Source organism: Molothrus aeneus, chromosome 8 (assembly GCF_037042795.1).
Source record: "Molothrus aeneus isolate 106 chromosome 8, BPBGC_Maene_1.0, whole genome shotgun sequence".
In the NCBI taxonomy this organism is placed as follows: Eukaryota; Metazoa; Chordata; class Aves; order Passeriformes; family Icteridae; genus Molothrus; species Molothrus aeneus.
The window spans coordinates 19,606,708-19,620,688 of NC_089653.1; the positions used below are offsets into that span (position 1 = coordinate 19,606,708).

General features: G+C 35.8%; 1 protein-coding gene across 2 annotated transcripts in view; it reads left to right on the forward strand.

Moving 5' to 3' along the window:
* Nucleotides 1–9,668, forward strand: part of PCGF5 (polycomb group ring finger 5) — a 46,407-nt gene extending 36,739 nt beyond the window's left edge. For both annotated transcript variants that reach the window (XM_066554813.1, XM_066554812.1), the window contains 4 exons: nt 2,645–2,793; nt 3,908–4,006; nt 5,041–5,130; nt 9,154–9,668. In XM_066554813.1, coding sequence (XP_066410910.1) covers nt 2,645–2,793; nt 3,908–4,006; nt 5,041–5,130; nt 9,154–9,201 — 386 coding nt within the window. In that variant the 3' untranslated portion in view covers nt 9,202–9,668. The remainder of the gene's footprint in view (nt 1–2,644; nt 2,794–3,907; nt 4,007–5,040; nt 5,131–9,153) is intronic.
* The last annotated feature ends 4,313 nt before the right edge of the window (nt 9,669–13,981 follow it).

A 13,981-nucleotide genomic window follows, 5' to 3' on the forward strand; every position in this document is an offset into this window, starting at 1 on the left:
AAACTCAGTACTGAGGTGCTAAGCGAGGACTAGATCTAGCTGGTTTTATGCCTCTTTAATTTGACATCAAGTTTTTAATACTATAGCCTATTTGATTTGATTTTAAAGAACTTTTGAAAGACTCTGCTAAGTTAAAAAATAGCTATTTTCACTAAAGGGTAACTGTCAAGTAAACATCTTATATTCTTCTGCACTCATTTCTTTATAATATCTTCTTTTCAACTTTTTTTCATAACATTTAATTTTTTTTCTCACAAGTTTTGTTGACTGGGATTAGGCATCCATTGTGAGGGCCAATGTTATTTTCTCTATTATATAAATAAATTGTGAACTGCAGAACAGTTTAGATGAAATTATATTAGTTTACTACAGTATACTATGTAGTGTATACCTGTTCAGTTTTAAAAAATACTCAGAAAATAATTTTTGTGAGATAGAGACATTTCTTGACTGTTTAGAAAATTAACTTCTGCTATATACATAGAAAGAATCAACAGATAATTTGCAAATTTGTATAATGTGACTTACTTTTGACCAACTTACTCTTCTGGTTCTTACCTTCCTCTACTAATTTAATGATAAACTCAATAGAGATGAGTTAGTAAGTGTAGTGAGAGCTTGGATTGTTTTTGTGAATGAGAGGAAGGCTCTAATTCACAGATTATACTTCTGAGTAGCTACAGATGTATCCAGCTCCGTTAGAGACTGTAGCCTGTGGCTATGGAACTTTGTCTCTGCAAAGTATTTGAAAGTCATGACGACTCATTGATACAAATTATGAGCACTTAAACTATTTTCTGCCACAAACAAGCGTTTAGAATCTTGCCTGGGAAGAAATTATTTGCTGAGGATAATTTCATTTAGAAGTGACTGTTTCAGTTGTCAATACCATGCCCTGCAGTCAGATTGTCCCTGTAGTTTAAGAGTCTGTCAGTTATGTCCTGTGCCACAGGTTGCAGCACAGTTCCTAACCTAAGCATCTAAGAGCTGTTAAAAAATGCCAGGACTTAAAATTTTCACGTATCAGAAGGAAAAAAACCCAAACAATAAAGCATATCTCAGCCATTGGTGACACCTGTAGGAGAGTGGTTGCCAGAAAGAATTGATGAATGATGAAATACTGTGGTACAGAGAGAAAATATTCAGTGGTACTGTCCAGCCTGAAGTGAACAAATGCTTGTGGCAGGTAGACTGCACCTGCTCAATTGATAAAGTTTGCTTCCTGGACTTTCAGAAAAAAAGAAAAAAAATCTGCAGTTTGATACTGTAAATTCTGCTCATGGAAGATGATACGAATAAAATGTGTATATAATACACATTCAACTAAATGTGTCATTAGCTAATAGGGATTTGGGGATAAATCTTGCATAATTAGTGAAAGCTTAAAAATTCTAAGAGAGAAAAGTAATGAATATAGCTTAAAACTCATCTTGAATATGGAAATTGAACAAAGGCAACTAATCACTCTGTCAAGAAACTTGGTCATGGCTTGGTGTTTATTAAAGTTTACATTCCATTTTCTCATCTGAACTCTTCTAAATTCCTTTAGAATCTGGTAAGTGTAGGAAAGTAGCAGAACTTGATCTGAAAGGTTTTTTAAAAAACATGAAAGCAGCTTTTTCAAGTTAATCGTGATAATGTTTTATTCCAATAGAGAGCAGCCTTTATTTTAAATCAAAATAAGTAAGTTGGGAATACAGAAAAAAAGCTAAATGTGTACAATAAGATTATTATATACTGTACACTAAATCTGTAAACCTTACTCCATTTTATGGTTATTATTTACATACATTGCAGCCTTATCTAAATGTACTTGCCAGTCTTAGCATTTGAGTGCTCAACTTTGCTAAACCTTTCTAAACCATACAAGATGGTACTTTTCCAAAGAGTTACAATTTTAACCAGGAACCAATAGAACATGTTAACAGCAGAGTGAAAGGGGATAACATTTTCTATGCGATTATGTAGTTTATATAAGCTCTGCTAAAAAATACACAGACCTTTCCTCTTTTCTTATATTTTTTCTTTTTAAAAGGGAGTAAGTAAATATATGGCTATTTAGTTGTAAAATTCTTCTGGAGAGACACCTGGAGTTCTTATAGTGACCTATTTAGATCTGGTCAAAAGTGGATGAAGTCTAAGGTTTAGTTTGCCTTGTGGTTACATTATAGGGACTTGTCTTCACTGGATTATTGTGACAGTTAATATGAATTGATTGGCTGTGTTACTTCAATATATAAGTGTTGGGATTAGTCATTCTATTGTTTATTTAAAAACATTATTTTTGTCACTGAACTGCCACACTATACAGTAGGTTTACATGTCTGAGTGATTGTGATGCATGCAGAGTTGCAGGGTTTTAATTATTGAACATATCAGAAGTAGACAGCCATACCCAATACAGGCCATCAACTAATTATTTTCTGTTCCATAGAAATCTGTTGTTTCCATATTGCATTCAAATTTCAGCAGTGAAAATTTGTTTCCAGAGATCTTTAAGTTGATCAGTTTAAGAATGCACTGAGTTAAAACTGTGTGAAGTTAATGAGAAGAAAAATTATTGCTCATAAAATTACTTTATTTCCTTATATATATAGTTCTTAATTACTTTATACTAAAATAATACGATCTTCATATTTTACAGATGAAAGTCCAAAAGCTGATAAACCCAAAGTAGATGAGGAGTGTGATGAAAATGAAGAAGACAAAGACTATCACAGGAGTGACCCACAGATTGCAATCTGCCTTGACTGTTTACGCAACAATGGGCAGTCAGGAGATAATGTTGTCAAAGTGAGTAGCAAACAAGCTGTGCTGTACTTATTGATGACAGAATAGCATCTTATAGGAACCAAATCATTTTAAAACCATTAAAAACAAACCTGATTGTAGTCACCTGTTCCCACTTCACGCTTTTTTAGTCCTTTCCTTTGAGGCATTTCAGTGCATCTTTGGAATTTTATGAAAAATACAGTTCTATACAGAAAGCCATCTGTGACAGTGGAATTTTTGTTTGTGTGTGGATTGTAGTTTTGTAGTCTACAGCCTTTATGGTATATAACTGCACTACACAACAGATTACAGGACACCACAGAGGTATTTATAAAGCTAGCTGAAGGTGAGCTGCCTCATACCTTGAGGATTGCTGTTTTAACATGCCAGAATGAACCTGCTTACCAAATATGTGGTGCCCTGAATGACTGGGATCCAGATCTTCTGAGCTGTAAACCTGATTCTGACCCCGATGTGTTGTCTGTGGCCTTGGGGAGATCACTTCAGTCTGCAAAATGTGTGGAGTAATACCTGCCAATTGCTGTTTTAAGAATTAGGGATGTTTGGTTTCTATTCCTGAAGGGGATTACCTAGCATACATAGTCTAGAAGAAAGTCTTTAGAAATCACCTTCGATTTTAACAATGTTTTATTAAATTACAAATAGAAGAATAAAAGGAAAAATATATTTAAGAACTTTTCTAATAAAAATACTTGTATTTTCTAAGTGTTATGTTACATGTATAACTTTGGAGGTTCTTAACACTTCTAAGAAATGCAACATTTCTTTGACCCCCAGTGCTACTAACACAAACACACTGATTATTTGAGTTCTTCTGGGAGTTTTGATGGGTTTGGTGGTAGCTGGGCTTTGGTTTTTTTCTTTCCTCCCTTCTGTATCTTTTAGAAATATCTTAAGAGCCAGAGATGGGTCAAATGAAGTTGTTTGTCATCTTTTAAATTTTGAAGACAAGTGAACAAAAATGAACCTATGGTGTCATTATGAATTAGAAGAGAATTGGTTACTGGTTGAAAAGATTATCAGTTACAGGTGCTCCTGCACTAAAGATTGCTTACATGTTTTTTAAATTTTTAATTTCTAACGTGTTTTTTCTGATTTGTTGCTGTTGCTTTAGGGCTTAATGAAGAAATTTATCCGCTGTTCTACTCGAGTGACCGTGGGAACTATCAAAAAGTTTCTCAGCTTAAAATTAAAACTTCCAAGTTCCTATGAGGTACATTTGAAAGAAGGATGTTTTTATTTTTATTTCCCTGCAACATAATATATTTCTGTGAAATTCAATCATGCTTGAACCTACTTTCCCTCTTTCCAGGGATGCTGGAATTTAGACTGAAGCACAGACTATTTCTTCAGCCTGTTCTTGTACGGGAGCCAAAGGCTCCATGCAGGGCAGGCTGTCTTTAGCACCAGCAGCAGCCTCCCAGCTTTGGTCAGGGGTAGGGCTGAGTTAGGTTTGGTGCACAGGTTATAACTAAGCACAGGATTTTGTCACCGTGTCATGACAGGCTGATCAGCCTTTTTGGTGTCATTTGGTTTTTAATCTGTCTGGTACCTTAATGGCTTGTGTTACAAAGAATCTGCTTACTTCAAAATTTTGTGGGTTTTTTTTGTCTGAAACACAGAAAATATTATAGGTCTAATAATGAAAATACTGTCAAACATTTGCAGTGGCAGGCAGCAGTAAGATGCTATAATACAGTTTAAAATAGACATTTTTCACACTGAGATCATTGGTTTTCTCCGTCTTTTGCTTTCAGTTAAGGAATATCTGTGTACTTTGAAGTGCATTTTCCTTGTAATTTCTTAGTTATTTTTAAACTAATTTTTTAAAGTTTCTTTACAATCTATTTTTAAATGAAAATTTCTGTACTTCTGGTTTATATCTTTGGGTTTGAAAGAGTACTGGCATAGCAAGGTGGCCTTCAAAATATGCACAAGACTTTCTCTTCAAATGGATAATGTGTAGTGTAGGTAAATATAGGGAATGTTTGTCTACTGGTGATTTCATACCTCGGTAGCAGACTTCCTTCTGTCCACACTTCTAATAAAAACACAAAAGTGAATACCAGGGTACAAAATAACATTGTCAGCATGCTGTATTCATCCAGCTTTGATATACATGTCTGATGGAATCGTTGTATAATGGTAGGAGTGGAAGGATTAACTCTGGAGATTCACTTAGCAATTCCTTTAGACATTAAATTTCTACCTCCCTTTGTCTTACTGTTTGTTCTGTTGTATTTTAAGCTGGATGTACTATGCAACGGAGAAATCATGGGGAAGGATCACACTATGGAATTCATCTATATGACAAGATGGAGACTAAGAGGAGAAAACGTAAATGCTGTTACATTATTGATAAATGATGTTTGGGTATATTTATTATAGATACTATACATGCTTTCACATCTTAGGCCCAAATATAATCTATGACCCTTCAAAAAACCCCTATTGAAAAATGCCTTCTGCATGTTTTCTGAATTTCTTATGTAAAACCCTATGGGTGACCCTTCAACACATATATTGTGTAGATTCTGAAACTTCAAAATAGCAGAAGTATGATGTGTACATGCAAGTTCTGCTCAGAGTTTTAAGTCAAATAACTGAAAACCCAAGCCCTTGTTCTTTTTCATCAAATTTGCTTTTGGTGACCTTTTGAGTTAGAATAGTTGGGGAATCTGCATCCAACAGTTCTTCAGTAAGAACCTGTTTTATTCAGTCAATAAACTGAAAGTGACACTGAAAAAATTACTAGTGAAATCTAATTGTTTTATTACTGTTTCTGTTAATACTACCTCTGTTCTTTTTGGATATGCTGTAGAATAACGTTCAGATAACAGCCAGATGGGTTTTCCTTGCTGCATGTGTATATTTTAGAATTGCAGTATTTAACTTTTTAAAAGACTTTTTTTTCAGAAATGATACTCAGTTTGGTTTAGTATTACCTTGTATATTTTTTTTATTAGAAGTCATATCCCCTTCTCTTTCTTTTATGCATTTGTTCATGTGTGCCTGTTGATTGGTCTTCACTCTTTATTGCTTTGTAGTACATGCAAGTTTGTCTATCATTACTAGTTGAGGCTAAATTGGAGTGCAGCTAAGGTTAAGCATTTAACATACCTTAATGTACTGATCTGAAGAAAATTCCAAACTTCTTCTATTCTTTTCTTGTTTTAAGCTTCCCAGTGCTTAGAATAATAAGTGCTGGGACACGGACAGAAAACACAGAGGATTAGCACATTGTAAAGTTAACAATTCAGAAGTCTCCTAAAGTTTTACCTTAGTCTGAAGCTGGAGAGGGAAGGATAGATTTTGATAGGAATTAGGGAGATCACTGTATATAGGCAAGTATTCGATAAATTTGAAAGTAATATTGCACTGAAATTTGGTGATTGCTGAAACCCCCAAGAGAGCTTTAACTAGAGTTTTTTCCAATACTGCCTTGAAACCAGTGGATGTCTGGTTTGCCATGTTGTATTTTTGTTAGCATGGTCTGTCCTATTAGGAAGTGTTGAGGCAACAATTTCAGTGATAATGGAATTTTTTCATGGCATTTCATCCTGCAGCTCTTGCCTACTGCATGAAATTGGAGGCAACAGTAACTGTGATCTTGCTAAAAAAATTTGCACTAAAAATTTTCAAAAATCTCAGAACTATAGTTTTTAACATTTAGTGAATGCAAGAGTTCACAACTCCTGGTTAAGTTTGTAAGGGTATTTATATACATACAGCATAGCCAGGTATGTGTGTTCATCTTCTCTTTCATGTAGCTTTAAATCACTCCCACTTAAATCACTTTAAGTCAAAGATGATTAACACCTCTAAAAAATTTAATTGTGCTGGTAATAAATCCAGTAATATCTAGACTTCTATGATTTTGTTCTCCTCAATGAAGTTGCAATGGTAATTAATTAACAATATCCTTCTGAATGAAGATCAAGTGAATCCATTATCTTCATCTCTGAGCTTTTACTGCATAGCTGTGGACCTTACATGAGATAGACAAGAAAAGGGAAAAATATCCATTTATTCACTAAACAATTCTTTCCTGTTTTAAAATGAGTAAATTGATTGTAACCTTTACATTTAAATTTTTTCTAAAAATCAATAAATGGTAAATGTGTATGTCCAGCTGTGGATGCCTCTTATCTGATCAGAAAATCATCTCCTCCGCAGTTTCGGTGTCAGAACTGCTCATCTTCGCAAGTCTGCTCACAGGATGGCACTTTCTATCAGGTAAGAGGCACTCACGACTGTACATACTACAGTCACTAAGGTCCTGTCAGCACTCCATTGTAATTCAGCTTGGGGAGCTTTTAGAATTCCTCACTACCAAGTGCTAAAACTCTGTGAGCAAGGTCTGAGCATTTTCATTCCTGCAGCACAAACTTTATTCACAGGATTTAGGAGTTTGTCTTCTGTGCCATAGGCCAGTTTTTGTTTGTGATTTTTTTGAAAGATACCATTCTATAGGTTGATATCCCTATCAGCCTCAAAGGATTATCTACCTCTTGCTATCTCATTACTCTAACTAAGCAGTATTGGGCAGTCACTGGCAAGGGATCAAAAATTAAGAGTGTGAATTAAGGGACTACACTGGTTTCATCTCTTTGTGGGAATTCATATGTCCTTTTTGATGGAGTAAAAAAATGTTAGATTTTTCTAAACTCCTTTTCATATTTTTAAAATTAGAAACCGAATAATCTCTAGAAGCAAAACCTCCAGAGCCTGCAAACTGAAGCTGATTTCTAAATTTCAGTGACCAATCTGGTTCCTTGAAAGAGTATTTCGGTTTCCTCATTGAGAATTTTGATTTGAACTTATTTCTAAAAGTTACTTTGCAACTTTGGAATACTATTTTTGTCTTGAGGAAAAATTAGAGCTAGTGGTAGAGGGTCACTCCCCACTAGTGATGGAAGTGAACTACTGCACTCATGCCTCCTTCAATAATTAGAATTGTCCCAGCATAGTGCATTTGATTTGTACAGTTTTGTGACTTTGTTTGTTAAAACACTGAGCCTCACTGGTTTACTTGGCAATTTCAGTGTGGTGATTGCTCTGTCTCTGCCTGTGTGCACTTCCAATTAGATCTGCACACTTTTAGAGACAATTTATATACTGAAAGTCAAAATGTGAAACAGCATTTAAATGAAATGGTATTCATGTCCTGTGCAAAGAAAAAATTAATCAGAGACCAAGTGATTTATGATACCACAGATACATTTTTGTTAATTGCACCATGCAGACTACATGTGGTGCTTCCTGTCTTCTCTCCTAAATACTCCTGGTACTGTTAATACCTCTGGGTTTACCTTGTGATTTCTCTGAACTCCAGTTTGTAAATCCCCTGCAAGCATTATCACATTTAGCTCTGGTGATATTTTACTATCATGGCATGGAAAGTTTATTAACCCTGTAGGTCTCTGGGGCTATATCTTTATTTCTTCATCTCTGTTGCATTTGAAGAATGAAGCAAAATGTTTCTGGTTTTAATGATAGCTTCTGTAATAATTCTTTGTATTTCCAAATTTGGAATTTAGAAAAACTTATATTAGCTTTGCCTCTTTTGTATGGTGGGGAGGTATTTAAGGCCATACAGCTGCTGAGACAATGATATTTGCCAGGGTTTTATGCTATAGAAAATATCCAGTATGCTAATGAAGTTAAGAGGAAAACTTGAGACAAATGAAATGCTGACAGACTGAAAAGTAAGAGGTTTGAGCAGCAAGTGCCCAGATATTCTACAGCCCTTTTGGGAAACCCATCCATTCTTCCCTATCATTCCACAAGTTCCATCCAATTTAGGGACCCAAGAAGCTGATTTGCTTTTTTTTTTTGTTTGGTTTGTTGTTTTTTTTCAGTAGGAATCAATAAAAACTTATCACTAGGTCTGAGGTTAAGGAGTTTGGATCTGGGGAGAAGGTCATGTCTCAGAAAACCAGCTGACAGCAATTTGACCTTTTTTTATAGTTTAGCTATGGAACCTCTGTATATAAATTTCCAAGTACATCACCTGTAAATTTACTTTGGTTTAGAAAGTATAAAATGTCAAGATTGCTTTTTATCAAACACAGCAACACAGAAAACAGACTTGTTTGAGCACTCCCAAGTATAAATATAATAAAGCATACATATTGAAATACATAAAAGCAGATACAGAAACTGTATATCAGTGACAAATAGCTAATAGATTTGAAGTACAGGGATGGATTTAACATCGTCATATACATCTGCCTTAGAGATAAGATTTGGCTATTCTTAAGGTCGTCTTTAAATGCATTTTCTTTGTATTGTTTATGAATCATGTCTTCATGCTTTCTTGTCTGTTTTTGTTGTTGTTTTTCCCTTGCTTGTTTTCAGTCTTACCCTATGGTACTTCAGTATCGACCTAGAATTGACTTCGGTTAGACCAAAGGGCCAGATCCCACTGAGATGAATCCTGCACTATTTGTTTACCCATCGACAGATTGCACAATGAATGGATGTGCCTGGATTGGGGGCTCACAGCCAGAATTTCAGCATGCAAATAAGGACATTGTCTTTCTTAAAATTGTCAGTTGCATCTCTGTTGTTTCTATTAGAGCAAGCCAAGTGCCATTCTGCTACTGAAATGTGCATAAGATATTTGTGTATCTTAAGAGTGTGCTGCAAATCATAGCCAAAATCATGAAGTGTACAGTCAAGACTCAAAACCTATGGAATATTTTTGCTTGCGTGTTAGAAAATTTTTCTGGTCCTACTATTGATTACACTAGCAAAATGGCAGAGTGCTCATTCATGTGGTGTTGCAGTTTCACACACTTACTACTTTACTGAATATTGTTGTTTAAATCATAGAGTACTGTAAAAATAACTAAGGATTATACCTTGACAATATTTTGTATAGAAAATATATTTAGAAAAGTGGTGATTAGGCCACTACCTTTTCCTTGATAAGGTTCTCATGGGTCCAGGTATAGCTCACTCATGAGTGTGCAACAGTCCTTTTGCAGTGAATGAATATTAATTACACTGAACAAGAGATGTAGAACATGGTAATTCAAAATAGTGATTTTAAGTCTTAAAATTGCTAATATTGCTTGAAAGCATTGTAGCCTTTGTGATTGCACTTTCCATGGTTTCCCTGAAGTTTGGAATTTGGGATACTAGCTATTTTTGGAAAAAATGGCTTCTGGTCAGATTACATTTCTTCTAATAAAGCCTCCATAAAATGAAGGTAAAATAATACAAATGTCTATGGAACAACTAAGTTCCTCTACAAAATTATGACCAAGGCAAAATTTTTCATAATTATTACTTTTCATACTAAATATTTCCTTTTAAGATTGAATAGAGGTCTATAATATACTAAGATAAAAAAATATAGCTTTAATTACATACTGTATCTCTTGTGACTATCTGGAGTTTAGAATTCATTACAGAAATTTTCATTAGTTAAAGTCACATCATAAAACTATTTCCATAAAATTAGAGGTAATGCAATACTGAAGATTAGCAGTCTGACCAAAATAATTCTTCAGGTCATCTTTTTTTCCTAAGACCTGGTTGTGCTGGATAAAAAGTGATTGTTGCCTTAGGTATTACAAGCATATTGGTTCTAGTATGGGATGTTCCTTGGGGTTTTTGGTAATGTTGCAGGGAGCATAGCAATGTGTATGTTTTCTGTCTTCTGTTGTCTTTGCTTAAAAGTCAGTTGAGTTTTTCTGATCAGATTCTCTGGAGATAACTTATAGTTCAGTCATGTTATGTAATTTCTACTTAGTACATGCCTGCTAGTGTTGTAGATAGCTATTTACTTTCTTTATGCCTTTTGCATACAGCAAAAAGGAACCAAATCAATTTTTCACAAGCTACTGTAGAGTGAACTGATCATTCTTAGATAGACAAAGTGAAAAATCTTTCTTGGGATCAAATACAAAAGATAGATGTAAGGCTGTAATTCCTTTGTAAGTTTATGTTCATGTACAGTAGTATGTTCTGTAGGAGAAATAAGCAGGTTGTGGATTAGGTCTGGCCCCTTTAATGTTGTTAAGCATTTTAACATTGGTGACTCGAGGAATCCCATGAAGTTGGGTTGTATCCTACCACTGCACTCCAAAGCCCATGTGACATGCAGAAATCAAGATGCTGTCAATAGCAGTCTGTTAAGGAACCCTGCCATTACAGGTCAAGGTTGCACATATTGTGGAATGCCAGTGGAACTGGGGAAGGAAAATGTCTAGGAAGAAGCTGCTGCCCCTTTCTGCAGTGTGCTGGCCAGCACAGGCACTGCTTTTCTGCCCCTTTCTGCAGTGTGCTGGCCAGCACAGGCACTGCTTTGCTGCCCCTTTCTGCAGTGTGCTGGCCAGCACAGGCACTGCTTTGCTGCCCCTTTCTGCAGTGTGCTGGCCAGCACAGGCACTGCTTTTCTGCCCCTTTCTGCAGTGTGCTGGCCAGCACAGGCACTGCTTTTCTGCCCCTTTCTGCAGTGTGCTGGCCAGCACAGGCACTGCTTTTCTGCCCCTTTCTGCAGTGTGCTGGCCAGCACAGGCACTGCTTTGCTCAGAAACAGGCAGGGGGGACGTGCTGGCTGCAGGGAGCAGACATCCTACTGCCCACCCAGCCTATGATTCACTACTTGACAGAAAGAAGATGCTCCTTGTAGGGAGGGCCCTTCTCTGAGAGTCTCTAGGGAAAAATAGATTCTACTTGTATATAGAAGTCCACCTCATGGAGCAGCTTGGAAGAGCAGAGCATGCTTTCTAGTTGAAAATCATTCTTCTCTTTAGTATATACAGTTGTTTTGTACAGTAGGAATAGGATATTATTTGTAAATATTTACATGCACATACCAATTACACCTTACAATTTTTATATATTTCATGTGTTTTTATACCAGAATTTTCACTGTAAATTTGCTTGACATAAAACACCTGTTTCAGTTTATCCCAAAACTAATGCTAGGATGCTTAAGCATAATTTCTGCTTGGCTCACAGCACAATTTTTTTCTCAACAATTACGTTTGCTGTTTTGAAAAACTTTGAACAGACTTGTTTTAAAAAGACAGGGACATACAAGTTTTAATCCATCCACCTAACAGGACCCTTGGAATAGCACTATTTTGCCTTGGCGGTGGAATGGCAACTAATAGCTTTTTTGATTGTTTGATAACTTCCTGTATTCATAATTCAGAGAATCATGAATTTTCTCAATCAGAGATGGACGTTGGTTTTGATTCCTGGTATTTTCTTGATGCAAGTTAAAGCTAGATTACAGAAGGCAAATCTTCATTTTAAGCATGGAAGATACTGACAGATCTGAACCGACGTTCCCAGCTGCGAATGGTGGCATTAAATGCATGAACTAACCACCTACACTTTCTGCATTTCTGGTTTGATGGCATGGTGCCTGAGTGCTGCTATAGTTTAATCATTTCTGTAAAAGTAAAGTGCCAGTGAAATACATATCTTAACTGGGCAGCTTGTGCAACACAGGCACTGCCTTCTTTACAGGAAATTTTCACTCATATAGTACATATGTGCCATGTCTCTACAGATACACAGATTTAATTCATTTGTGCCAATTAAGAGTGTCTGAGCACCATAGGAATATGAGAATGCATGTGCAGATTCCTGTGTGCCAAAGATGGGGTAAAGTGAATGAGTACCTAGGCATTCCCTTCAGACTGCACCATATGCCATGCTAGAACTGATGCCTGAATAAAGTCACACTTCCTGAGCATTTCCATGACAAGGTGTCACCACTGCATCCTTGTAAAACATAGGAATATAAAATAAGTGTTGCTGCCACTGTGCTTCTATGACTTTTCCATATTAGCAGTATCTAACTGCAGAGGGACCTAAAAAAGTCCACACTACTACCTAACTTCGCTGTCCCTTATTTAGCACATTTGGTGCTGCTTGGATTTTTTTTCCCTAGAAGTGAAAAGCTCATTAATGAAAATTATAAACAACTTTTTTTTGAGCATAGCTGGTTGCTGCATTTACCAAGTAACAAGCCATCAGCTAGAATTTAGAAACAAGATCCTGTAATATCTCAAACAATATGGAATTAGATGATTAATCAAGAAATGTATCTTCCATGATGCATTGCTACACTCCTGGTAGCTAAGGGCCTAGTCCTGGGAAGGAATTTTTTCATTAAATACCAAATAAGATTGCTACAATAACTGAAGTGACTCATCGCTGTAGTGGGTATTGTTCACGTGAAAGCTTTGGGGATTTGGGTCCTGGGAGTCTGCACTGCAAGAAGTACATTGTGCGTACTCAGCTAGCTTGCAGTTATGCAAAAAAAAGTTACACAAGTATTATCTTGACTTTATTATTTATTGAAAATGTTACACAAAGTGAAGTGCCTGATTACTAATACAGAATACCTTTTAAGCCCATTATTTTCATTTGACAGGGTAGTATTTGCTTCTGAATTTTATCTATGGTCTTAATATTTTCAGCAAGAATATATCATAAGCATACTGTATTGAGAAGCTTTCATGGGAAAAAAGGATAAAAAGAAATGTGTTCTTTTAGATAGTTTAATTTAAAACCAGCCTATCTCAGTAGAAATTATATTAAAATAAGTACTTTCATGTTGAAAATATTCCATTTTCTGCATGAGGAACCCTTTAATTCTGGATCTTGGTCTTTTTGTCTCCATAGGTTTCAGCAGCTTGACTTGACTTTTCTGCTCTTATCACAAACAGTTCTAGTGTATCTGCAGGAGAGAAGAGACTGATCCCATCCCATTCCATTTAGATATAAGCTAGGCTCTTCCTGCAGACAAAATAATGGTCCAGAGTTCCATCTCATCTCTCCCATGAATAACTGGTGTACATGACTTAGTAAGAGTAGTAAACAATTTTTTCTTCTCTGCTGTTAAAAAAAAATAGGCCATGGCTTAGTCCTTTAATTGAACCAATCACTGAGTTGTATTGTTTGTTGGTTTTTTACTTTTTCATATAACTGCACACAAGAGGTATTTATTCACTCCCCAGAAAAAAATGATTCTTGATTCACTGATCAAACTCATTTTTGTTCTGGAAAAGTGCAAAGGCAATGAAGACTTACATCCTTATCTAAGAGTTTGGTCCAGTTACTTCGCTTAGTCTGGCAGATTGAAAGCATCTCTTAGCTTCCTACAAAAATGCATATATCATGCTGCATATTCCCTTCTCATTTTACTTCAGGCTCT